We start from the raw sequence: 26,058 nt of genomic DNA, 5'->3' as shown, positions 1-26,058 counted from the left end.
CAAGGGACTCCATCCTCTTGTCCGTGGCATCCCGGAACACCGGGGTGTCTTCAGCAGGAACCGCAGTGGACTGTTCAAAACTGCTAATGCATGGTCCACCGGAGGTGGGACACACCAACGCCCATCAGTAGCGGGCGTAAAAGGATAGCGCAGCTTAAACCTACTTGGTACAGCAAAAGGTTTGCGTATATTACGCCATCGTTCTTTCACAGCGCGCTGAAAATCATCAGTGCATGGAAACATCTGCGATGATTTGCGCCTTTTCTGCGTCCCATAAGCCGCCAAGGCAGCTGGAGGACATGTTTCCTCCTCCAAACGCAGAGTTTGCTTGATAGAAGCAACCAATTCATCCATGAGTGCAAGCTCTTCAGACGAGCCAGGGGGAGAATTATCAACCCCCTCTACCTCAGCCTCCATTTCTGACCCTATAAGGTCCAGGGAGGAACGAGACCCCGATAAGGAGATCTCTGCCACAGCAGCCCCAGTACCATCACCCTCTGAATCAGAGGAAATTGAAACTCTGGGCCTTTTAGAGGATTGAGCAGCCACCAGCATTTGCACCTGAGTCGCAAGGCTAGCCACAATCGCAGCCAAATCCCCCCCGGGGGGGGAAACCGCAGTCCCCTGGCTTCCCACTAAATTGGCAGGAAACTAGCATTCCTGAGAATCCATGCCCCTGTAGTAGCAAAAATAAATGGGTGACCGCCCCTTTAAGAGAGCGCTGCGATCGTAGCCCACTCACACTAAGCACCCCACACAAGGGACCCCCACAGGGACAAGTATACCAAGGCAGGATACAGGGAATAGAGAGAAATGAACCTGGAGAGATCGGTGCTGCTGCTGCTGCCTGCGGTGCTCCTGAAGGAAAGGAAGTGCTGGCATACAGGGCGCTCTATTAAAGCCTATGGAGGCTACAAGAAAATGGCCGCCATGCATGTAAAACATGCGGCCGGAGCGATCGCAGCCAAAATGGTGCCGTTTTGGCGCCGAAACCGCCGCTCCCACACCCCATGAGGGTGAAGTAAAACACACCATCTGCCCAAAAAAGGAACATGGTAAACCGCCGCAGCGGCGCTGTAATGTGCCCCAAGCATGAGAAACTCAAGCCCCACAGCACACAGCCGTTCACACAGACAGAAAACTGACACAGAGTGCAGCCAGCCCCCCCTCCTGCAGCCCACAGCATGCAATGTGAGAGATAGGGAAAACGTAATAGTGTGAACACAGGGCAAGGTACACAGTCCCAGACTGACACCCCCCAGACAGACAGGTCCCCACATAAATGCACTTACCTCTTACATGGCGTGGGGGACCCGCACAGGCGAACAAACCGCTGCACATGAGGCAGGGAGAGTCGCATCCAGGACGCATCAGAAGGTGGGTTGAGAAACCGCACAGCGTCCGGTGAGGTAGCCACCTCACCTAGCATCCCTGCACGGAACAGGGATGGGTCGTTCAGAAAACTCAGGAGCGATACCTGACTGAACGCTCGATGGCAGGCTGAGAAACCACTGACCCACAGCCTGCTACCAGGGGGGTCAGCCCGAGACGCAGCCCGCATGATCCTCTTCTTCCGAAGAACTAACTAACGCTGGTAAAATAACAGCTAACAAGAAAGAGAGAAAAAACTCAAATAAAATCCAAAGAAAGGAAAGAGAGCTGAGACAAGGTGCCCCAGCACAGAAACTTCCAGCTACTCCTGACAGCTAGACAAATGAAACTGAGTTGGATACAGGAAGTGGAGGGTTATGTACTGAGGGGACCACCCCCTGGGGGTGGGATATGTTAAAAGTCTTTGTACTAACATATTCTATTGCCTAGCTACTCCTACGGAATAGAGGACATAACCCCATTGGTGATGAATATGAAGTGGGCGGCGACTGTCGGAGGACGTAAGAGAAACTGAATTTTTGTAAAATCTTACCTGTAAAATTCCTTTCTCTGAGTCCTCCGACAGTCGCCGCCTCCTCTAGCTATTCCTACGGATAGGAAGACAATACCCAACAGTGATGACTTAGAGGAGGCGGCGACTGTCGGAGGACGTAAGAGAAAAACGGTTTACCAAACCTGCTGGAGGCACCGAAGCCCCGCCGTCCAGGACTCAGAGGGACTCTCTACTCCCCAATTTCAGGCTTCATGTACTCATGTTAAATGTGAGTTTTTAAGAACCTGTGTTTCTTTTATATTGAATTATCTACAGTCTGCATTTAGAGGCGCCTTTGTGTTTCTTCTGTTCTTGCATATTTGGGAATATTGCTTCAGTCATTCCCCCCACCTGCGGATGGCTGCCTAGTAGACTTGTGGATTCATCTTCTTATGGTGCCCCATATACCACAGGACACGAAGTTCAGTAAAGACTTGATAAAGCCAACGAACTAGCGCCGATCCATCTAATATCGGTATACTCCAACTTCCTGCTCTAGGATCTCCGTTTTGTAACAAGCAGTGTCAGAAGAATACATAACCAAACTCCACAGAGGGGTGGGTGCTGTGTCCCTCAATGAACATCAGAGAAAAGGATTTTAAGGTAAGACAATAATCCAGTTTTCTCTTTCTCTCATTGACAGACACCGCTTCATATCTTCATTTGACAGTTGGGACGTTCCAAAGCAGTATCAGCATGAGGGGTGGGAAAGAACACAGCGATAAACAAAATTCCCCAAAAACGGGCTAAACTTAGCCAACCAGGTAAACCAGGAGCTCAACCAGGAACAACTGGAGCTCACCTACCAGAAAAAACACCCTCAAGAAGCAGAAGTCTCTGCCACAGCGGCCTGCAAAACTTTGCGGCCAAAGGCAGCATCTGCAGATGCAAAAATATCCACCTTGTAGAAATTGGTGAACGTGTGTACAGACGCCCAGGTGGCCGCTTTGCAAACCTGAACCACTGACGCCTGATGACGGAAGGCTCAGGAGGCACTAAGCGCCCCTGTGGATTGCACCTTAAAAAAGGGAAAGGAGGAACCTGACTCTTAATTGAATAGGCCTGCACCACCGTTTGCCTGATCCATCTGGAAATGGTCGCAGCAGATGCAGCCTGCCCCTTACGAGGACCATCCATAAGAATAAACAAGCATCCGCTAAGTCCTTCATTTATAAAAATTCTCGCACTGACACAATCAGTGCCTCTACAAGCACTTTTTCTTGCGCTGTGTTGGAAGAGGAATCATCCTCACAATCAGAGCACTCGAATTGCATGGCCGCGGACCCCATGGAGTGACTTGTGTCAGCCTCAGAGTCTGGGGAGGAAGATAAAACAAGTTAAGGCGGAGGGCGCATTTTGCCAGGTCTTTTCTGTAGAACCATGTCTACTTTAGACACTAAAGGACTGCCGTCATTGGCCACCATAGCCGAGTGGGACCCTGAGAATCCCCCCCCCCTCCCCTCTGAGAGTGGGTCCGGTGGTGAGATATGTTCTGCAGGCTCCATGATACCTTGGTGCCACAGTGAGAGGGAGAAAAAAAAAAAAACACATAAAATATATAAAATAGGCTGTGAAAAGAAACAAAATAGGCTGTGAAAAGAAACAACCCCAGCAGCGCTGATACCCGTGGGACTACAAGTCCCACTACCACTGCAATGGAAGAACAGGCTGGGAGATACCGCCCAGGACTCACCACCAACACGTCTCAGCAGAGCAGGGAGAGAAGGAGAATGAGCTTCAAGAAAATGGCCGTCGCTCTTCATAGACAAAACCACCGAAAACAGGGCCGCTGACGCTGGGAGAATGGCACATGCGGCCACAGGTAAATGGCGGCGCCGTGCAAACACCATGAGGCAGCCCACTGTCAGGGGAACTCAGTAGGGACCCCCCATAGCACCCCAAGGTAGGCATCCGGCCGTTCACCAACAGGGAGTGGTCCGGATGTGGCTGGGTGTCGTTGCTGGTGGCATTGTCTTGTCATTAACCTTATCTGGTGAATCACAGAAAAAAGGCGTTTCTTCATCCCTGTTTGTCATTCCTTCCAAAGGTCGTCTTTGATTTTAATTTGAATGAAGACATTATGTTGCCTTCCCTATGTCCCAGGCCTAAACATCCTAAGGAATTTGCCTTGCATTCCATGGATAGGGTTTGAGCAATCAGGGTGTACCTGGCAGCTATGGAGTCTTTTCGGAAGTCAGTGGTCCCAGGGTCGGTAGGTCTCCCAGGGTCCTTCCCTCTTTTCCCCCCCTCACTAGTGGGTTCCCCCTGTATGGGCTTCCCTCTCCTATTTTCATGGGGTGGCTAGTGAATTTCACAGTATATAGTGCTCTGTCACTTCAGTGAGGTGAATTGGGCTTGTTTAGGTGGGGTGGAAGCTACAGCCACATCCGGACCACTCCACATAGAGCAGAGACGGAGCTGTCATCCGCCTGCTCAGCAGGGATCGGCGGATCGATCCCCGCTGAGCAAAACGCTGGGCGGAAAGCCAGTATGAAAGGACCCAAAGTCAAATTCCATGATTTAAAAATATGCCACTAAGGCCCCTTTCCCACATACGACCCGTTCGTCTGTTTTTCATTCATCCATTGATGGATGAAAGACGGACATCAATGCATTCTGATGGAAAAACGGATGACAACAAATGATCATTCATTTACATCCCTTTTATCCGCTTGCGCCAACATCTGTTTTTTGAACGGATGAAAGCCCTATTTTTCATCCGTTAAAAAAATGGATCGGATGAAAAACAGATGACAGTAGATGAAAAAACAGATGATAACGGATGAAAAATGGATGTGAATTTGATGTTGACTGAAAAAAAAAACGATGCCAAAAAATCGTGAATGAACTGGCGAAATGAATGGTCCATATGTGTGAGAGGCCTAAAAGAAGAAACTGTAAGGCCCCTTTCACACATGCGGACCCATTCATTTCATCAGTTCAGTCACTTCAAAATGGCTAAAGTATTCATCAGTGCTCATCAGTTTTCCATCAGTGCTCATCAGTTTTTTTTTTAATCCACTACCAATGCAAAAATGGATGAAAAAACTGACCATTTGTCAGTTTACACTTGTTTTTCGCCGATTTGTTTTTTTAAACGGGAAGAAAAATAGAGCTTTGATCAGTTTAAAAAAAAAACAGATGATGACGGATGTGAATGTAAAATTATGTAAATGGATGATCATCCATTTTTCCATAGCGATGCATTGACGTCCCTTTTTCATCCGTTAACAGATGGATGAAAAACGGACAGACAGCATGTGTGAAAGGGGCCTAAAACTCAGCTAGCCACACAGAGTCAAACCTTGATTCGGTCAGATCAACAAAACTGCCAGCAATTACATGGTGTGAGGGGTCTACCTGAATACAGTTATAGGCAAGCAGCCAGGGACCACTGCATGATTCTCAGTAAATGATTTCATTTGACAGATCAAAATCTGTCTCTAATCATCTTGATATTTTTGCAGTTATCAAAATGTGATTAGACATACAGGTACTCAAGCTCAAGATTAAATCAAATCAATAAATATGTTGATATGTAGCAATCTCACATAAACACACACTGGTAGCAGAGACTTTACTAAGGACCTTTGCCTGTACCCTATAAAAAGCCCCAAAAACACCTTTGAAGAATGACAAACTTTGAAACTGCAATGTGGTGCAGCAATTGTACTGTAAGGCTAATGACACATAGGTGATTTTCTTGCAGCAATTACCCTGCTGTTTTGTGGCAGCAATCTTTTGCTTAGATAATCATAATGATTTCCTACAGGATCGCTAACAGTAAGCGATTTGTCGCTCAGTGATCGAGATTCATCAGCTCTGAGGCCAAATTGCTAGTAACACTAGCTCCTAATGATTTTATATAAAATGCAGCAGCTATCGATATGCTTAGCTACAAATTGCTTAAGAAGAGCGCATTGTAGCAAAGCGGAACCCGATTGTCTAGCAAATCACCAGAGACTCTAGAGATTTGCCTTGACTTTCACTTGCTGTTAAATTGCCCATGTTATTAGTCTAAAATAGAGTAAAGCCTTGGATTGTGTGCATAATTTGTCCAGGAAACATGCTTGTAATCCAAAGCACTCGTATATCTAATCGAAAATCCCCATAAGAAATAATGGAAACTCAGATGATTCGTTCCACAACCATGTATTCATAAGTCCTTCAGTTTATAGTCCATATAAAAGGATTATAGCAATGTGATAAGTTATGCAACCATAGAATGTCCATCCACAAATGGCCGCCTCCACCAGGGGATTAGAAACAAAATCCAGCAGGAGCTCCAGAATATAAGAGAAGAGAGGCATCTCTAAGTATAGCAATATGGTTACATTTAATGAAGGTTCAACATTTAGAAACTCACATGGTTGATGATTTAAAGAATGCAGGCAACTGGGGTAAAGCTGTCCACATAGACCATCCTCCTCACCGCCGTCAGTCTTGAAGTCGTGACCAGGAAGACTACCTTGCAGTAGAGCGATCTGAAAGCGAGGCTCGAAGCGTTTGTGGAGTGCAGTGTAGAAGGAATGATGTCGATGACGGTGCGGAGGACGGTCTATATGGATTGCTTTACCCTGGATGCCTGCATACTTAGATGTGCCTGTTTTAATCATCAAACATGGGAGTTGCTAAATATTGTACCCTCATTAAATGTAACCATATTGCTAAACTTAGAGGTGACTCTCTTCTCTTTTATACTCGTGACGTGACGTGACGCTACTTGTATATCAAGACATCTCTTGTTGATCAAGTCAAAATTTATAAAAATGTTTTGCTTGTCTTGCAAAATGCTCTCAAACCAATTTACTCTCAATCTAAGGTTTTACTGTAAATTTTTGATCTCCATTATAGTCTAGCTGCTGTGACTTCAATCGCAGTAATTTAGTGTGCCTAGGGGGCACAGTGCAGCATTCAGCCCCGCTGCCTGCAGCCTGACAAAGACTCGCTTCTCGGCCTTTTGGCTAAGATCAAGTGTAGTATCTGTTCTTATCAGTTGGTATGGACCCTGAGGGTTAGTATCGGCAGGGGCTGAAATGAACCGGGGCGCTCCAGACGTCACTGGGGGACCGGGAAGTAGGCACTGTCAGAGAAAGCCGGATGGGTCCGTTGCCTTCTGATTTGAATGGGTCCGCCCCTGTCAGTTTGAAGGGAGCGGGAAAGCCGGTTTCGCCAGTTTTCCGGTTAGTACTGCTCCTGGATGTGATTGGTAAGGAATGGCGGATGGTGGTGGGGGAACCTTTCCTCCTGGGTTGAATCTGGCCTTGCAAAAGGCTTGTCCCCAGTTGAAGGCAGGTTCTCCCTAAGCTGTCTAAAATTCTGATGCCTCCTGATGGGATAGGGCTACACTGGGTCTGGCCAGGGGCTGAGACCGAAAGAGCCCGTGGTGTACGTGCCCCTGGGGTGGCAGCCCAGGGGTGCCTCAATTTCACTGGTGAGGGGCAGCTCACCTGAGTTTTTGTGGCACCTTGGTCACTGCACCATCACACTTTTTCTGCACCTGCCTCTTGGGGTGGGCCTTTTGGCCAACACCAGAGGAATTTTTTATTCCTGGCCGGGGGGCCTGCCGAGGTCTAGCACTTAGGCACTACCCAGCACTTCTCCACTTCCCTTTTCCCCACTCTGTTTTTTCTTTGTTTGTGTGTCCACGTATGTCCCTTTTTGGTTGTTGTGTCACTGCACGACTTGGATGGCGTAGGTCCTCGGGCCTGCCCTGTAAGTCTTGGGAGGGGGTGGATATGGCCTTTTGGCTTAGTTCGCCCTCTCCCATGGGGTCTCCCTTCGGGGGAGCCCTACCTAGTACTCGGGGTGGGCTGTTTCGGCAGTCCCCCTGAAGAATGGGGTCTGCCCGGCTTCGGCTGGGTGGACCTAAGTGAGTACCTCAGTCCCTGTCAGGAGCTTCGCGCCCCGGGGGATCAGGGTCAGGGCCCTTCCTCTTCGGAGGAGGGCCATGTGTGTACGCCTTGTGCACTTTTTTGTGTGTTCACGTTTGCGTGTGTGCACTTTTTTATGCACCGGGTGTAAGTCTTTTGAGTGTGTTTCACACACCACGGGCTTTAAAAAAAAAAAAAAAAAAAAAAAAAAAAAAAAGACTTTGGCAGGATTAAGCATGCTGGGGCTGGATGGGGCTGAACACTGTACTTACATTTATGGCCCTATGCATTCAGGGACAAATACTCATAATGCATGCAGGTATTCTGAATGCATAAGGCCCTGAACGTGCATACCTCCGGCCACATCATATTTTTTATGACTAGCTACTCGCTGCTGCACCTGTGACTCTCTGTGGCACTAAAATGCCTGGATTGGAGGCACAGCAGCTCGACGTCCCATGTACAAGGGGCCTAACAAGTTCCAGGTTCTCATTGTAGATATATATCCATCTCTAGAGATTCTGGATCTTCGAAAGAACACATCATATAGGTAAATGAGGCAAACTTGATTTGCAGGATCCCCACATTTTAACCTGTACAGTCAATCTGGGCCAACATGAGTATACTGTATACCCTCCTATATAAAGAAGTCAAAACACTGAAAAGATTACTGGTGTTTTACATACCATCTCCAACAGTATCTAAAGATCGCAGATACTGCAATTCTTCAGCAGCTTTATCCCTCACAGCTTCCAACTCTCCAATATTGTTGCTTAATTTAATAACATTCATAAAGGCCTCATAGTTGCAATTGGAATCACGAATCTAAGAGAAGATATGTAAAATGGTTAGAACAACAATGGAGCTCACCTGTCAAAGTACAACCTTCGAGCCTTTGGTCACACCAAATCTGACTTTGAAATCGTGCGACTTCACTTGAAATCGCACCATTTCAAAGCGGCATGTCAGTGCAACTTCAGGTGTGACTTGGCTGACATCTGTGCGATTTCATGCACAGATGTCTATGCAAGTCACACCTGAAATTGGCAAAAATAGTGGAGGAACTTCTTTTTCAAATCGATGCGGCATCGCAAAGTCAGTGTCTACTATTTAAACAGTTCCATTGCCGACAATACCTGTCAAATCGCATTACAAGTCGCATCTGTGTGACCGGGGCTGAAGGAAATGACATATAAATCATTTCTATTCATGAAAGACAGGTTTGCTTTTATCATCACTAGAAAAATAAGACTATAATTAGATGATAACCAATTTTGTGAGTTAATAAAAATGTAATAAATGCAATCACTAAGATTCGATTAGAGAATTCGCATTTAAGATGCTTTTCATGAGCAATGGAATTCATTGGGGTCTTCATAACAGCAAGAAACATGGTGTACTTTGAAATACCCCCCCCCCACCATCCATCTCAGTCATCCACAGTAAGATATACCCCATTAGTCTTCAGAGTGTTAATTTGCCCTTTCCAGTGTGCTAGGCCTGCCATAGACATTTTCTGTACTCGGCAGCAGGATAGTCAGGCTTTTTGTCCCTAGCAGGCTGGGTGAAGGAAGCCACACATTACTGCATGAAGGAGTACCAGTCAAATGAAGGATTTCAATTTGTAAGTACTTGTTTGTACAGGCTCCACTGAACAAACAGTATCTCACAAAAGTGAGTACACCCCTCACATTTTTGTAAATATTTTATTATAACTTTTCATGCGACAATACTCAAAAAAATGACACTTTGCTACAATGTAAAGTAGTGAGAGTCCAGCTTGTATAACAGTGTACATTTTCTGTCCCCTCAAAATAACTCAACACACAGCCATTAATGTCTAAACCACTGGCAACAAGAGTAAGTACACCCTTAAGTGAAAATGTCCAAATTGGGCCCAAAGTGTCAATATTTTGTGTGGCCACCATTATTTTCCAGCACTGCCTTAACCCTCTTGGGCATGGAGTTCACCAGAGCTTCACAGGTTGCCACTGGAGTCCTCTTCCACTCCTCCATGATGATATCATGGAGCTGGTTGATGTTAGAGACCTTGCGCACCTCCACTTTCCATTTGAGGATGCCCCACAGATGCTCAAAAGGGTTTAGGTCTGGAGACATGCTTGGCCAGTCCATCACCTTTACCCTCAGCATCTTTATCAAGGCAGTGGTTGTCTTGGAGGTGTGTTTGGGGTCATTATGTTGGAATACTGCCCTGCAGCCCAGTGTCCGAAGGGAGGGGATCATGCTCTGCTTCAGTATGTCACAGTACATGTTGGCATTCATGGTTCCCTCAATGAACTGTAGCTCCCCAGTGCCGGCAGCACTCATGCAGCCCCAGACCATGACACTCCTACCACCATGCTTGACTGTAGGCAGTCTTTGTACTCCTCACCTGGTTGCCACCATACACGCTTGACACCATCTGAACCAAATAAGTTTATCTTGGTCTCATCAGACCACAGGACATAGTTCCAATAATCCATGTCCTTAGTCTGCTTGTCTTCAGCAAACTGTTTGTGGGCTTTCTTGTGCATCATCCTTAGACAAAGGCTTCCTTCTGGGAAGACAGCCATGCATACCAATTTGATGTAGTGTGTAGCATATGGTCTGAGCACTGACATGGGGTGTAATTTTAATAGGGCAAAGTTATAGCAAAAAACAAAAAATCTAAACAAAAATAGAAAGCCAAAAAAAAAAAGAAAAAGCCAGTGAAGTAGTACAGCTTTAGAAAGGTATAGGAAAATATACATTGCAATCTGGCATTGGCTTTATTTTCCAAAAGGTTTTAAAGCCAAACTAGGGGAATTAGAAAAAATTCTTTCCTTGTAGTCAGCTCCCCCCTTTCCCACTGCAAGGTTTAAATGCGCGTTATGTCTAGGGGGTACAGAAACTGATAGAATTATTTACTCTATCCTCTGTAAGAGCTGGTCTATGGGCGGTCCCTCGGCATCATCATGTACAACGCAGAGCTTTTAACCTTGTATCATACATGGTGGTGGCAAGCATGTGACCATGGCCAGAGCAACAAAGAGGGAGGGCTGCAGGGGATCAGCCTGACTTTGGAGGGCCCGTCTTTCTACCCCAGAGGAACCCTTAAAATAGTTTTCAGGTCCAGGGGAACTCCTGCTAAAAGAAACGATTGGGAATAATTCCTCATATTTGTGGTTGGTGGGAAAAATACAACCCTTTCAATGCTGGTCAGAATGTACTCTTAAAGATAGATAAAAAGATCATTGATATAATGCCTCTGGCTCTGCCAAGTGTCATTGGATGGCTCTAGAAAAAGGCAGGCACCACTAATGGGGATGTCAAATGAGCCACAGCTCAAGGAACCCCTTAACACTGGAGGAACCCTAGAATTCCATGGAACACTGGTTGAGAATTACTGAATAAACCTTTGCAGTGGGGAGGCCCCCACTGCATAGGTAGAGGTTATTTTTCGAATTTCTGGAATTGTGCTTAAAAGTTGACACAAACAGCAGCAGTGGTGACAGCTTATTTTGCAACCTTACTAAAATTGACAATTAACACCAAGATATTCAGGAAAGGCAGCTAAGAACACCACATCATCAATTCTGAAAAGTGTATGCAAACCCTAACAGCTAACTATTGGTATTTGCTCCCTGTTGGTCTAATAAAATTTACCACTAAAAGGGTTATAACATATGATCAATAAGTGGAAAAAAATCTATCGATCCTTCCAGAAATCCAGTGCTGTACTGTGCTTTCTGCTCAGTCATATTAATCAGTCTTACCAGCACTTCCCAGTTCACTTTTCTGAACTACAAAATACCCCCTTTTATGTTATGAAAAAAAGGAGAGGGGGGAGTTGTTACCTAAGGACACAGTGTGTTACTGGCAGGACTACCAGCTAAAGTAAAGGCAAAAAGGGTCAAAATAAATAGGATGCAGCCACCACAACTTAGGACTGGTAAACTCCATATAATATATTTTGGCTCTTGGGTTTAAATACGCACATAGAGGAGACATGATCTCCAAAAGGATGCAAAAAGCAACAACAAAATAGTCTTTGCATGCATCAGGTATCACAGTTTGCTAAAGCTACTGCACTCTACAGGTATCACAGTTTACTGAAGCTACTGCACTCTAAAAATTCATCAGACATATGATAACTGTACTGCGTCTATATAGTTCCTTTGACTTTGCAACAATCCTGTCAAATTATAGAGAATTTCAGTAAATTACCTGTGTTCAGCAAGCTCCCAGAATGTACTGTGACTTTATTATCAATGCATTTAAACTTACCATCCAAATTATATATTGATTAATATAATCAGGATCACTGAGCTGGTTAATTAAAGGAAGAAGAATTCCTCGTGAAAGGATTTCCTAAAGAAAGAACATAAAAAGTAAAATGGATGCAACAGCTTTATACACAATATATATAACAGTAACTGTACATTTGGGTTAAAAAAAAGGCTTTAACAGGATAAAGCACACAGTCTTACCCTCACAAAGTATCGCATGATCTTATTCTGGAAGTCTCCAGGAGGTAGCAATAAATACAGTAAAACTTCACATAAATCCTTAAGGAAACCTAAAAATACACATATTGTAAAATGTAATATTAGTATAAGAACTATGTATCACACAATAAAGCGGGGCAAGAAAAAGCTCTCAGATTAAAATAGGAAGCCAATAGACAATTCATAGACTTTCACAGACAACAGTTAAAGCGGAAGTAAACCCATCCATTTAATCGTTTCAAAAAACAGTTACATTTTCGGCACGTGTCGGGAATGTAACACTCCCATTGGTTGTGCTCTCAGCCAAACTGTAAAACTATCCAATGGCTAGTGTCATAACTGATCACAAGTGCAGCATAATGGCAGTTGTAGATTAAATAGAGGCCAAGATGGCAGCTTCCTTGTCTGAAAACAATAGGAGGGTTTACTTCCACTTTAAAGTGTAGGCATGTATAAAAGGCTTGTATTTAATCCAGTTATGTATTCATAAAAACTACTGTAGTAAATAGTATATCTATTTGTCTTTGACAGAAACAGAAGTTGTTTGGCCGGCTTCTTTCAAAGGGGCATGACCGAAAAAGATTTGCCCATCAGCTCCCAATGAGCGCTCTCAGCCAATGGCTGAGAACACTGCCTGGAGTGTGCTGGCGGGGGGAGCCCTCCCCCTGTCAGAACACAACATAACAGAGCTGCACAATTCTGGATAAAATTGGAATCACAATTTTTTTTGCTTAGAATAAAGATCACGATTCTCTTACTATTCTCGGCGCAACATTATCTTTTACATTATACAAAAAAACTGGGCTAACTTTTCGTTTTTTTTTTTTTTATTTCATCAAAGTGTATTTTTTCCCCCAAAAAATTAATTTAAAAGACTTCTGTGCAAATACAGTGTGTGACAGAAAAGATTGCAACGATCGCCATTTTATTCTCTGGGGTCTCTGCTAATTATATATATGTATGTTTTGGGGTTCCAAGAAATTTTCTAGCAAAAAATACAAATTTTAACTTGTAAGAAACGAGTATCAGAAAAAGGCTTAGTCTTTAAGAGGTTAAACTGCCCTCACTTACAACAGGAAGTTCATTCCTTTGATCTAAATGAACAAAATGATACATTGTAAAGCATTGCGTTTATAGCTATCTAGCAGCCTTGATAAACATTAGCTGGAGGCCTTTTTTTTGACAGATGTGAGTGAGCAGAGAACAGCTCTGGGGGGGGGGGGGGGGGGGTGAGGTGAATTGAGATGGCGATTTTTTAATGATTAATCGTGCAGCTCTAAAAGAACAGCAAGGGGGATTCTCTCTACTATCGTTGGATTGTTAGTACAGTGGCTCCTCCTGAGTGCTCCGGTTTCTTTTTGTTCAGCCTTGCTGGGTTGAATGAATAAAAAACTTCTAGTGTGTACTAGGCTTTGGGGCCTGTGTTGATGGGCTTTTGTTTGTTTAAAGTGGACTTTTCAATACCACACAAGTTTATAGTAATGCAAAATTTGCTTGAAGCAGTGTAGGATGACAATTGTGGGTCGAATGATGTCATCGACACAGGCTTTTCCTCTTCTAATCAATTCAGTTTGAGCCCTTTGGATCCCAGGCTCATGGAGTACATGGGGCATTGACATCTGCCCAAGTCAGGACTCAGCCCTGCCCCATCTTTCAGCTCAAGTTCCAGATCCCCCACTCCCATTGTAAAGCAGAACCATGGTCTATCTTTAAAAAAATGGATGGGAGCACCTACTTCTGACTGCATGTGCAGTTACAGTTTTTCCTGAAATACACTTACAGTCTTTCTGAAGTTTCACCAGTTAACCCTGCCAAAGAAGTCCACTTAATGTATCTGTGATGATGTGACAACATCGCTGCATTGCTCCTGAATTAAGATCAGCGTTGTCACTCTCATGAAGGCTGGAGGTTTGGCCACTGATGATTTATATAGCTGTAAGTCCGCAGCTAGACACATCTAACCCCGTCCACTGCTTTCTAGATTGACATTAAAGTGGAGTTCCACCCAAAAGTTTCGCTTTAAGTACTCCTGACCCCCTGGCATGCCACATTTGGCATGTTATTTTTTTTGGGGGGAGCGGGTACCTAATGGCGCGGTTTCACTGCATGGTACGGATTGGTTTGGCGCTTTTCCACTGCATGGTACGGGTTAGAACAGTTCGGTACGGATTGGTACAGCGGCGCTTTTCCACTACATGGTACGGCTCGCTTAAAAACAGTACCACCTCGGTTGGGGTTCCCCAAGCAGGCCGTAACGATACCATATCCCACAATCCTTTGTATGCAGCATTGATTGTTTGTCACTACTAGCCACTGATTGGTCAGAGAATTGTTGTAATCCCACCCACTTACTACTAAGTACTACAACAGTGGAAAAGCAAACCGAGCCGAGTAGAGCCTATACAGTGCTGAAAGGTGCTGACTCGTAACACGCAGTGGAAAAGCAAACTGAGCCCAGCTGGGCCAAGCCGTGCCGACAGTGGTAACACTTTTTAACCAGTTAGAGCAGGGTTTCTCAGCCAGGGTTCTGTGGAACCATTTGGTTCCTCCTGAGGTTGCTAGGGGTTCCTTGAGCAATGGGCAATTTCTGCCTCTCCGATAAGTTCCCAATGACACCATTGTTCCTTTTAGCTATCTGTATCTCTTCCCACTAACTGTCACACTAATGTGTCATGAGTCGTAGATTTTTACGTTTTAGCAGGGGTCCCCTGAGACCAGAAATTTGTTTCAATGGTTCCTCTGTGTTGAAAAGGTTGAGAAAGGCTGAGTGAGAGCAACATTTTTCATTTTTCCTTTTGGAAGAAAAGTTTTACATAACTGAGTAAAAGCTGAACATATTAAGCACCCCTGTCAGTGTTAGGAAATACTTGATTTCTTTTAAATTAGTTATTTAAACAACCTTCCTCATCTTTAGAAGATGTGCAGATGAGGTCTCGGCAGACAAGTTTTTCCATTTCAACTTCAACCTCAAAAAAAGTATCTACAAAGTCTTCTGCTGCATCTGCAAATAAAGCACAATGGGGAACCAACAGATGTGAAACCAGTTAGCAAATTGACAAAAGCCAGTAGGTTCAGCAAATACGACTTAATATCTGAGTCATGCAAAACATTTTACCGCAACCACTTTGAAAGCAATGAAAGAATAATGCACATTCCATAATGTATTTAATGATACTGCATACGGCATTGATTGGGAAGCTTCTAAAAATAGGTCTGTGAAAAAAGTAACAGGGCTAAATAAATGGAAATACAATTAACAAACATTCAGCTGACAAAACACAGCCGCATATTAAACCAGAATAATAATGTATACATGCTTAGAGAAGAGGAACAATTTAAGGATTCTCATCATAAAGTACATATGCAATTGGCTTTGTTCACATCATCAAGGAGAAATGATTATGTTCAGATAATAGAGAGCATCTCAGAGCTAACAAGGTTAACGTGGTTGTAAACCTCAGACATAAAATATTAACAAAGCATATCCCTTTATAGTGTGTACTTGTTTCTATCCAGAGCACTAAGTGTCATTTTTGTCTGCTGCTTCTTTCCTCTACTATTTTCAGGAGTCACTTCTGACAATTTTTCCTGACAGGAAGAGAAAAAAGGTGACAGGGAAAAAAAAAAAAAAAAAAAAATACCCCTAGACTGTTTATTGCAGTGAGAAGCCAAGAGGAATGCAGGAACTGTATTTACTTCTAAGGGCTCTTTCACACGGGCGGTCCGATCAGATCCGCCTGTCAGTTTTTTAGGCGGATCTGATCGGATCCTCCATGCAGCTCTATGGGGCAGCGGGTGTCAGCGGAGACACCTCCGCTGACACCCGCTGCCATCCGCATCCGATCCTGTGCTGAAATCTGGACGGATGGAAACCCTATTTTTCCATCCGTTCAGTAATCGGAGCGGAGCGGATCTGATGAGAGTGGACAAGCGGTCCGCTCTCATCCGATCCCCCATAGAGGGCAGCGGGTGCTGAGACACCTCCCTCTCCGCTCTGCAAGCGGAGACGGAGCTGTCATCCGCCGGCTCAGCGGGGATCGCGGATCGATCCCCGCTGAGCAACACGGATCCGCCTACGTAGGCGGACCGTGTGAAAGAGCCCTAACTGAACTCTCAGTGAGTTCTAGGGATGTAATGCTTTCAGTCACTGATAGGAGGCGGGGCGGTGGCGGGCGAAGCACGGACTGAATGTAATACATCCCTGAGCCCTGGAAATCACACGAGATTTCGTCACTAGGCGAATTGCAAGGGCTGCTGGGATACAATGTCCCAGGAGCCTTTGCAAATCGCCGAGTGACGTAATCGCCGAAAGCATCAGGACCAGGAAGTGCAGATATATACAGAAGATAAAAGGTATTTCCTTAAAAAAAAAAAATAGTTTACAATTGTATTAGCATACTTAAAAGGGGATTGCATACAGCTCAACTGGCAAAAATGGGTGGAACTCCACTTTAAGTAGGACTACAGGGACCTAAAGTGATGCTAAAGCTTAGTTTTTTGTTTTTTAAACAAACATGTTATACTTACCTACTCTGTGGAGTGTTTTAGCACAGAACAGCCCTGATCCTTATCTTTTCAGGTCCCCTGCTGGTGCTCCTGGCTCCTACCCCTCAAGCAGTAGCTTGCCCTGGGGGTACTGCTGTATGCTCGCTCCCGAGCCGCTGCTCTATGCATTCATAAGACACAGCCGTGGCATGGCTTACCCACTGCCCTCTCCACATTGGCACACTGGCTGTGAATGCATGAAGAATGCAAGAAGATAAAAATTCTTCAGCCTTTAGAACCACTTTAAAAGTATAACTAAAGGAAAAACTTTTTCTTTAGTTTTGGACAGAGCAGAGAGGGATTTGACAGTAAATTTACTCAATAGGACACAGATGGCAAACAAAAATATAAACCAAAGGGGGTTATAACCCTCCCTTACTCTACCTAAAGGTTTAAAAAAACTAAAAAAGTTTTTCCTATAGTATTACATTAAGAATATTGGTGACTGATGATTCTGTTTATATTGCTGAATAGATTGAACCAAAAAATAATTACAGGTATTTTTTACATATTTACATTGGCCCAGCTTGGACTAATATATCTATGCATATACAATATCTGTGGGATCCCTCTGGTAGGCACTGCTTACTGATCTCCACTTGCTTCAGTGTCCTGTAGCAAACTGCTGCCCTGCTGCATTGTGAGCACAAGAGGTTAGCTGCTGGGCATAGGTGTCATACACAGAATATAAACCATTATAAAACTGTGCCCAATTGAAATAAATCTAAATTAATTTAAAGAATACTCTGATTGGATGGGGTGGAGAGTATGACACCACTGTCTTGCCTCTTCAATTCGTCCAATCAGGGAAAGCTTTGCATTCATTGACACCTGTGCCAAGCAGCCAACCACCTGTGTTCAGAATGCCGCAGGGCATCGGTTTGGTCCAGAACACAGAAACAAGTGGAGATAACTAGACTAAGATTGCCGACTTCAGTGATTTCCCGCTCCTAGAGGGATCTCACACGTATGGCACATGAATAATTACATTGGTCCAAGCTGGACCAATGTCACTATGTAAAATTTCTTTAATTCCTGCCATTCCTTCTGCATAATCTCCTTATCCTGGGCAGCCAAGCATAATTTTCTCTAACATTCCTCTTGTTGCTTCTCCACTGCGATTTACTTTTCGTAGACATGGCTTGTAGCATGCTTATTAGGACTGCTTTACTTAAGCATGTGTAGTTACTACACACAACCTCAACTTATCCTTTATGGATAATGGATACAGTTTAATTTTTTTTTTTGAATTTCACTTTCCCCTTGTCTCATAGATGGCAACAACATCTTACAAGTGTAGCAGGTATGAGATACTTTAAAGTGTCTAATCCAGGGGTATGTCAACTAGGGTTCCTTCAGAGTTTGCTAGGGGTTCCTTGAGCAATGAGCAAGTTCTGCCTCTCAGATATGCTCGTACCATTGATTTTTTAGCTATCTGTAAAGGGGTAATTCTTCTCAATGTCCACAAGTATAAGGATCATTCTTCCTTCTGACCATCACACTAATGTACTATGAGTTGTAGATATAGAAATTGTAGCAGGGGTTCTGAGACCAGAAATTTATTTCAAGGGTTCCTCTGCACTGAAAAGGTTGAGAAAGACTGATCTAATCAAAAAGTTTTCATTATTTAAAGCGGAACTATACTCGCCTCGAATCCAGAGATACGTCGGTCCTGGAATTCTTCATCGGCCGCTGACATCAGCTGTGTGCGGCTGGCTTCTGGGCCTCGGTTGCCAGCCGCTGTTATTGGCCAGGCCGAGATAACATCCTAGGGAGTTTTGTCAGATTTGGCATTGCTGAATTTGTGCAGTGAGCTGCACTTGCACAGCTTACTCTAAAAGGGGCGGACAGGCAGGTAAGTAACTTTAATGCAGAAGAGACAAGCACGTCTCTTCGGCATTAAAAATCTTGCCTGTTCACCAGTTTTCATTTAGGGCCCTTTAACATTTTCCTTCTCTTGGATAACAGTTAAGGTATTACTATAAATTTCGTTTTTTTTTTTTTTTTTGCTAAATTAGCTTTTTTTTCTAAATCTGAATGGGGTTTTTTGTACCGTACTAGGTAGCTGGCCTTTTAAATGTTTCTGAAAGAAAGACTTAAGTCAACAAGAGATCGAATGTGGGAAGCTCCCGGAATCTCACAGTTACTAATGTGAATCTTTATAGTATTCAATAATTTGGTATTTCTAGAACATGGATGTGGAAGAGATTTGTGCAGTTTCTTTTTTAAATGCTGAAGTGGCGGCAAAGCAGGCAGGGTCTGTGTGTTCACTGTCCACAAGCCATGGGGATACAATCTTATATGGCTTTTGTGCCCTGGGGAATGGAATATGCCATTTTTTATTTTTTTTTTTTAATTGTTCAAAACAATGTAAAAATAAATAAAAAAAAATGTATAAAAACATTCCAGGTCTGGCATATTAGTTGATCTGTGGTAGATCTAAAACTTAGGGCTCTTTCACACGTTCCGCCTCCATAGGCGGATCCGTGTTGCTCAGCGGGGATCGATCCGCGATCCCCGCTGAGCCGGCGGATGACAGCTCTGTCTCCGCTTGCAGAGCGGAGAGGGAGGTGTCTCAGCCCCCGCTGCCCTCTATGGGGGATCGGATGAGAGCGGACCACCTGTCCGCTCTCATCCGATCCAATTACTGAACGGATGGAAAAATAGGGTTTCCATCCGTCCAGATTTCATGGACAGGATCGGATGCGGATGGCAGCGGGTGTCAGCGGAGGTGTCTCCGCTGACATCCGCTGCCCCATAGAGCTGCATGGAGGATCCGATCAGATCCGCCTAAAAAACTGACAGGCGGATCTGATCGGACCGCCCGTGTGAAAGAGCCGACTACATATATATTTATCTTTTACCGCTCTAAAAATAGCATTAAGAGAATAGTATGGTACTATACAATGAAAAAACACCTGACATGAGATTAGTCGATTGATCTGGCCGCTTTGGTTGGATTGGCATCAATTTCATGTCTATGGGGTGTTACAAGCCACCCCCTTCCCGCACAGCTGTCAAATTGGGACCAGCTGCTTTGTCCGTGCAGTCACTGCATCCCAAGAGAGGTGAATGGGACTGCCTGCATGCAGATGCACGAACACCTGTAAAATGGATGCATGCTAAAGCATGCCAATGCAAATTAGGCCTTAAAAAGATTTGACATGTGGATTGCATACAATTCTCATTGCCCAAACACAAACTATCAGATTTAATCTATGATATGTAGTACATAGCGTGGAGATTGCAGCAGCTGTCATGGAAATATTAATTGCATGAGCATTGCAAGGGCTAACCAAGAAAGTCTGTTTTCCTAATTAAAGCCCTGATTTCCTTCTGTTTTCTTGAGGCAGGAAATAATTACTTTGATGTAGCTCTAAACAATGGAGAGTCACAGTATTTCCTGAATCCACCATTACCTTTCTTTTGATCCTCTTTCTCTGCCATCCTCTGCTGAGCTTTCCTGAATGCTCGGAGATGTGTGGCAAAGTCATCCACTAACCGGGTGGTAAAATAAGGCTGCCAGTCCACTTCTTTTGACCTTATACAGAGAGAAGTTTTTTTTAGCATGTTCTTCAAAGTATGTTTGTACAAGATAAATGTGATTAAAGCCCAACTCCAGTCAGATATAAAACAAAAAATTATAAAAAGACACAACATTAAAAAGCCCCATATTAATTAACCACTTCAATACCGGGCATTTTAACCCCCCCCCCCCCTCCTGTCCAGGCCAATTTTCTGCATTCAGTGCTGTCGCACTTTTGAATGACAATTGCGTGGCCTTGCAACGCTGCACACAGATGAAATTTGTATCTTTTTTTGAGACAGAGCTTTCTTTTGGTGGTATTTAATCACCACTGGGTTTTTTATTTTTTGCTAAACAAATGAAAAGACCGAAAGTTTTGGGGGAAAAAAAATGTTTTTCTTAGTTTCGGTTATAAATTTTCTTCTTCACTGATGTGCGCGGATGAGGCTGCCCTGATGGGCAATGAGGAAGCTGCCCTGATGGGCAATGAGAAGGCTGCCCTGATGGGCAATGAAGAGGCTGCCCTGATGGGCAATGAGGAGGCTGCCCTGATGGGCAATGAGGCTGCCCAATGACGAGGCTACCCTGATGGGCAATGAAGAGGCTGCCCAATGACGAGGCTGTCCTGATGGGCAATGATGAGGCTGCCCTGATAATCAGGGCCCTAATGATCAGTGCCATGATAATCAGTGTAAACAATGGTCTGACAGCTTTGCCAGTTATCGGTTTTCCTTTCCTCACACAGAAACAGCATGTAAGGAAAGGACTGCCATTAACCAGCAAGTCAGTTTACAATTGATCAGCTGTGATTGGACACAGCTGATCATATGGTAAAGGGCCGCTGTGATTGGCCTTTTACCATGATCTGTGATTAGCTGGGTCCTAAGGACACAGCAGTGACAGAGATCGCCCCAGGGTGCACATGGTTCTGGGAGGGCCTTCATGGACACCCTCCTAGAACTAGAGACCTTTGCTGCAGCCATCATTTATCTATAGTTCGGTAATGAGGTAGTTAATAGTACAGTTCATGTAAGCAAGTACCTTTGACACAGTCTTTACTTCCTACAACCCCCTATACAGCAGAGCTCAGACTGAGAAGGGGGAAATATACTAATCAGTTATACTTTAGTGCTTGTATGTTAACAAGGGACATGCTGATATAGGAGGAAAGAGCCATCTGAAAGAGAAATAAGCTCACTAGGAAGGAACAAGACCTGAAAAGCTGATCACACACTAGCAGATTTCCGAATGAATGTCTGTACAAATACTAGATGTGAATTCTGACCAATACAATGCTGAAAATTGCTTTTGACATAAACATGTATGCTCAGGTTATTGTGTGTATGTTATCTAAAAGCTGGAGAAAGGGAGGTAAGAACTTAAGTGCCAGCTAATCCTAAAGGTAAGGACAGGGATTGGACAAGGTTTTTATTGTAAAAAAACAATATTTTTATCTCAAGGGCAGTTAGCCAACAGATATTAGCTCTAAAGAAGGCCATGCATAGATCAAATTCGGCAGATTCAGCAGGACCCGGCCAAATTTAAGCTCCATTTATGGGCAGGCTGATTGTACCCAAGTCAATCTATCCATCAACTTGGGCACAACCAGCCTGTTGTAAAATTCTCTTAATCAGTGCCTCCAGCTACAGCCTGCAGCACTGATCAGTGTATTCTAATGAATACAAAAACAATACAAAAATTCTAAAGAATACAATAGCACAGCGGGAGGGATTCCCTCATCCACATCAAGCGTGCGGATGGGGGAATCAAGTCCTTTTCTTTCATTCAACCAGCAGGTTGAAGGACAAATATGACCCATGTTTGGCCAGCCTAACTGTTACAGGCTAGAGGTATAACCTTTTAAATAGAAACCCTTGTTCTGTGAGACGAACTAATAATAAATTTTTAATGAACAAGATTTTTCATCTTTCAGCTTACTTCCTGCTGTATCTCTGGGACAGGAAGTAAAGAAAAAACTCTTGTAAGACTGGCAGCAAAAAAAAAAAAAAAAAAGCAACAGATATTTTAAGTTCCATCATATACAATGCATGAAGTTGTTGTATAGGCTCCAGTAAAGCTAAAGATGATAACACAAAATTGCAGTTATCCTGTACAAAGTTTGTTTCCACAGCCGCAGTTCTCAAATACAAATTTTAACAGCATAAAGCAAAGTTTGTATAAATTTTTGCAAAATGTACTTACCGGGCGGAAAACTGAACAAGTGCATTCTGAATGGTTTGCCTGATTTCAAGGAGAAATGATTCATCCTCGCTTAGCGTGTAATACCAATACTGGACATAGTCCCTCAAGGAAAACTGTATTACCTAAAACCCAAATATAAGAAAAATTCTAAGTCTCCAAAATAACAAAAGACAAGAAGCATGTTAGAAGGTAGACATAAAACTGTATTCCCATTCAGGCAGGGCTCCCATTCCCGTTACCTCTTTCTATTTCAAGGTTTTGCTAAACCGCACATATTAGTCTTTGAATCATTTTATCTTAGGTGTCTGTACAGCTCTTCTTTGTTATGTACCTTTGGACAAAACCCAAAAAGTTGAACTTTGATGGTACCAAAACACAAATTAATTGTATGAAATAAACTTGTTAAACCGTGGGTATCACACTTCCCACCAATAGACTTCAATTGTCTTCTAGTAAAGCTATGATAATGCCAATAAACTCTGCCCCCCTGAGCTTAAAATTACTACTCTTGACTCCAAGGCACTCGCCCCTTCCCAAATTTTTTTCCCATTTTCACCCTTTCTGTCGCTAATATCCACCAGTCTCAAACAGTTTAGGCTTGCTTTATTTCCGATTTACCGATTTGTTAACCAGTCAGCCTCATGCAGGCAACTTTTCGGTAGTTTCTAAGGCTTTGTTCACACTTGTCGCATTGCAGGAATATGCAAAAGAATCACACTTTTCCACAATGTAAAACAATGCACTGCTCTTTTACAATTGTACAGCGGTGCCATTAGTTCTTAAGTGAAAGTCAAGGCAAAACCTAACTGTAAACCTACTCCCACCCCCATTCTAAGCCTAATCTATCTAACCCTGTAAAGAAAGAAAAAAAGTTTGCCATCTATCTATCTATCTATCTATATATATATATACACACACACACACACACACACACACACACACATAAGGCTGTTACATAGTTTGTGAGGTTGAAAAAAGACATCAGTCCATCCAGTTCCACCTATGATGTGTGTGTGTGTCTTTGCTGTTAACCATACATTGAATATCCCTGTATGTTGTGGTCTTTAAGGAGCCCATCTAATAGTTTTTTTGTCTGTTCAGGTCCGGTCTCCAGCAGCACCCTCTGTGTGCAATAGAAAGCCAACAACGGCTGGGAAATGCCTGGAAAGTGATGTCACCCATACACTTAATATGGGGCTTCTGTTGTCAGCTGCCTCTTCTACACACCAAAGCCACAGCTCAGCCTGCTACCAGAGTGGCTGCAGAATAGGTAAGTATAGCAATTTTTTCTTTACAGAACACGCAAAACTGAACAAATAAGCTTGCACTGTGATGCTACTCTGCTGTATTAGTATACTCGATTGAATTCCTATATGTAGCAATGTCAATACCAAGTGTGACAGACTGCCTGTATGCTTGGTTATCTTTTGCTATAAAAATATAGAACAAAATAAATGCAATAAATGTGGTTAAATTTCAAGGCAACTGGAATATACTCTTGTAAAGTCTTTTTTTTTTTTTTTTTTTTTTTTTTTTTAGAAAAAGACCCTCCTGACACATTGCCCCTATCTGCCTCTGAGCAGTTGCATCAATCAACACTTTGTTTATACAACGGCACATTTGGCAAAACCTGAATATTTTGGTAGCAGATGCTGGTTAATCAGTGGAGCGAGGATAACATTATGTGTGTCACAGGTAACATATACTGTACTTCTTCAGAAGAGCTTCAGTGGGAAACAAAAATGTATAAGGCTGCCTCACATTTTTGTAAATATTTTATTATATCTTTTCATGTGACAACACTGAAGAAATGAAACTTTGCTACAATGTAAAGTAGTGAATGTACAGCTTGTGTAAGAGCCGGTTCACACTACCGCGACCAGAAAGTCGCCCCGTGACTTTGAAGAGACTTGAAAGAGACTTGGAAGAGACTTGGAAGAGACTTGGAAGAGACTTGGAAGAGACTTGGAAGAGACTTGTGCACTACTTTGAAGAGACAGGCGACTTTGTCTGTGGGGAATGCCTGGCTAATCTCTTTCTTCTTCCTGGAAAGTCTGATAACAATTCGCTTCAATTAAGATAAGGAGGCGACTCCCATTGAAGTATATGGGACAAGTCGGATCACAGGTCGCCTCAAAGTAGTACAGGACCCTTTTCTGAAGTCGGAGAGACTTCAGTAGTGCCAATTAAGACAGCACTCATTCAATAACATTGCTTTTGTTATGTCAAGCGACTTGGGGCGACACAAGTCGCCTCACAAGTCGTGCTAGTGTGAATGGGCTCTTACTGTGTAAGGCCCCGTTCACACTGGGGCGACACTACTTCGCCGGGCGACCTCCCAGGTCGCGGCGCGCTGCTCACCCCGCGGCCTCGGAGCGGCCGGCACGGACTTCATAACATTGAAGTCTATGCAGGTCGCTCCGGGTCGCCCCAAAGAAGCTCCGGACCCTTTTTCTAAGTCGGAGCGACTTGTTTCGCTCCTATTAGAACGGGTCCATAGCTTCTGTATGGCAGGCGACCTACGGCTACCTGTCAGGCGACCAGGTCGTCTGACAGGTCGCCCCAGTGTGAACGGGGGCTTAATCTGCTGTCCCCTCAAAATAACTCAACACACAGCCATGAATGTCTAAACCACTGGCAACAAAAGTGAGTACACCCCTAAGTGAAAATGTCCAAATGGGGCCCACTTAGCCATTACCCTCCACGGTGTCATGTTACTCATTAGTGTTACAAGGTCTCAGGTGTGTTAAATTTAGTGTGCTCGCTCTTACTCTCTCATACTGGTCACTGGAAGTTCAACATGGCACCTCATGGCAAAGAAGTCTCTGAGGATCTCAAAAAAAGAATTGTTGCTCTACATAAAGATTGCCAAGACCCTGAAACTGAGCTGCAGCACAGTGGCCAAGACCATACAACGGTTTAACAGGACAGGTTCCAATCAGAACAGGCCTCGCCATGGTGGACTAGGGAAGTTGGGTGAACGTGCTCAGCATCATAGCCAGGGGTTTTCTTTGGGAAATAGACATATGAGTGCTGCCAGCATTGCTGCAGAGGTTAAAGGGGTGGGAATCTGACTGTCAGTGCTAAGAACCATACGTCGCACACTGCATTAAATTGGTCTGCATGGCTGTCGTCCCAGAAGGAATCTTCTTCTAAAGATGAAGCACAAGAAAGCCCGCAAACAGTTTGCTGAAGATAAGCAGACTAAGGACATGGATTACTGGAACCATGTCCTGTGGTCTGATGAGACCAAGATGAACTTATTTGGTTCAGATGGTGTGAAGAATGTGTGGCCGCAACCAGGTGAGGAGCTACAGTTCATTGAGGGAACCATGAATGCCATTGTGTACTGTGACATACTGAAGCAGAGCATGATCCCCTCTGAGTCACAGGGCAGTATTCCAACATGATAACGACCCCAAACACACCACTGCCTTGGTAAAGAAGCTGAGGGTAAAGGTGATGGACTGGCAAAGCAGGTCTCCAGACCTAAACCCCATT

The 26,058-nt window shown here is 43.9% G+C and overlaps 1 protein-coding gene across 2 annotated transcripts in view; it reads right to left on the bottom strand.

Moving 5' to 3' along the window:
- SNX13 (sorting nexin 13) overlaps window positions 1-26,058 on the bottom strand; it is a 256,460-nt gene that overhangs the window by 81,605 nt on the left and 148,797 nt on the right. For both annotated transcript variants that reach the window (XM_082257983.1, XM_082257984.1), the window contains exons 5-10: window positions 22,558-22,679; window positions 20,249-20,370; window positions 15,184-15,285; window positions 12,267-12,355; window positions 12,064-12,147; window positions 8,484-8,622 (exon numbers count right to left, since the gene is read on the bottom strand). In XM_082257983.1, coding sequence (XP_082114109.1) covers window positions 8,484-8,622; window positions 12,064-12,147; window positions 12,267-12,355; window positions 15,184-15,285; window positions 20,249-20,370; window positions 22,558-22,679 — 658 coding nt within the window. The remainder of the gene's footprint in view (window positions 1-8,483; window positions 8,623-12,063; window positions 12,148-12,266; window positions 12,356-15,183; window positions 15,286-20,248; window positions 20,371-22,557; window positions 22,680-26,058) is intronic.

Source organism: Pelophylax lessonae (assembly GCF_965119305.1).
Source record: "Pelophylax lessonae genome assembly, chromosome: 5".
Lineage (NCBI taxonomy): Eukaryota > Metazoa > Chordata > Amphibia > Anura > Ranidae > Pelophylax > Pelophylax lessonae.
This window is presented reverse-complemented; position numbering and strand designations above follow the sequence as displayed.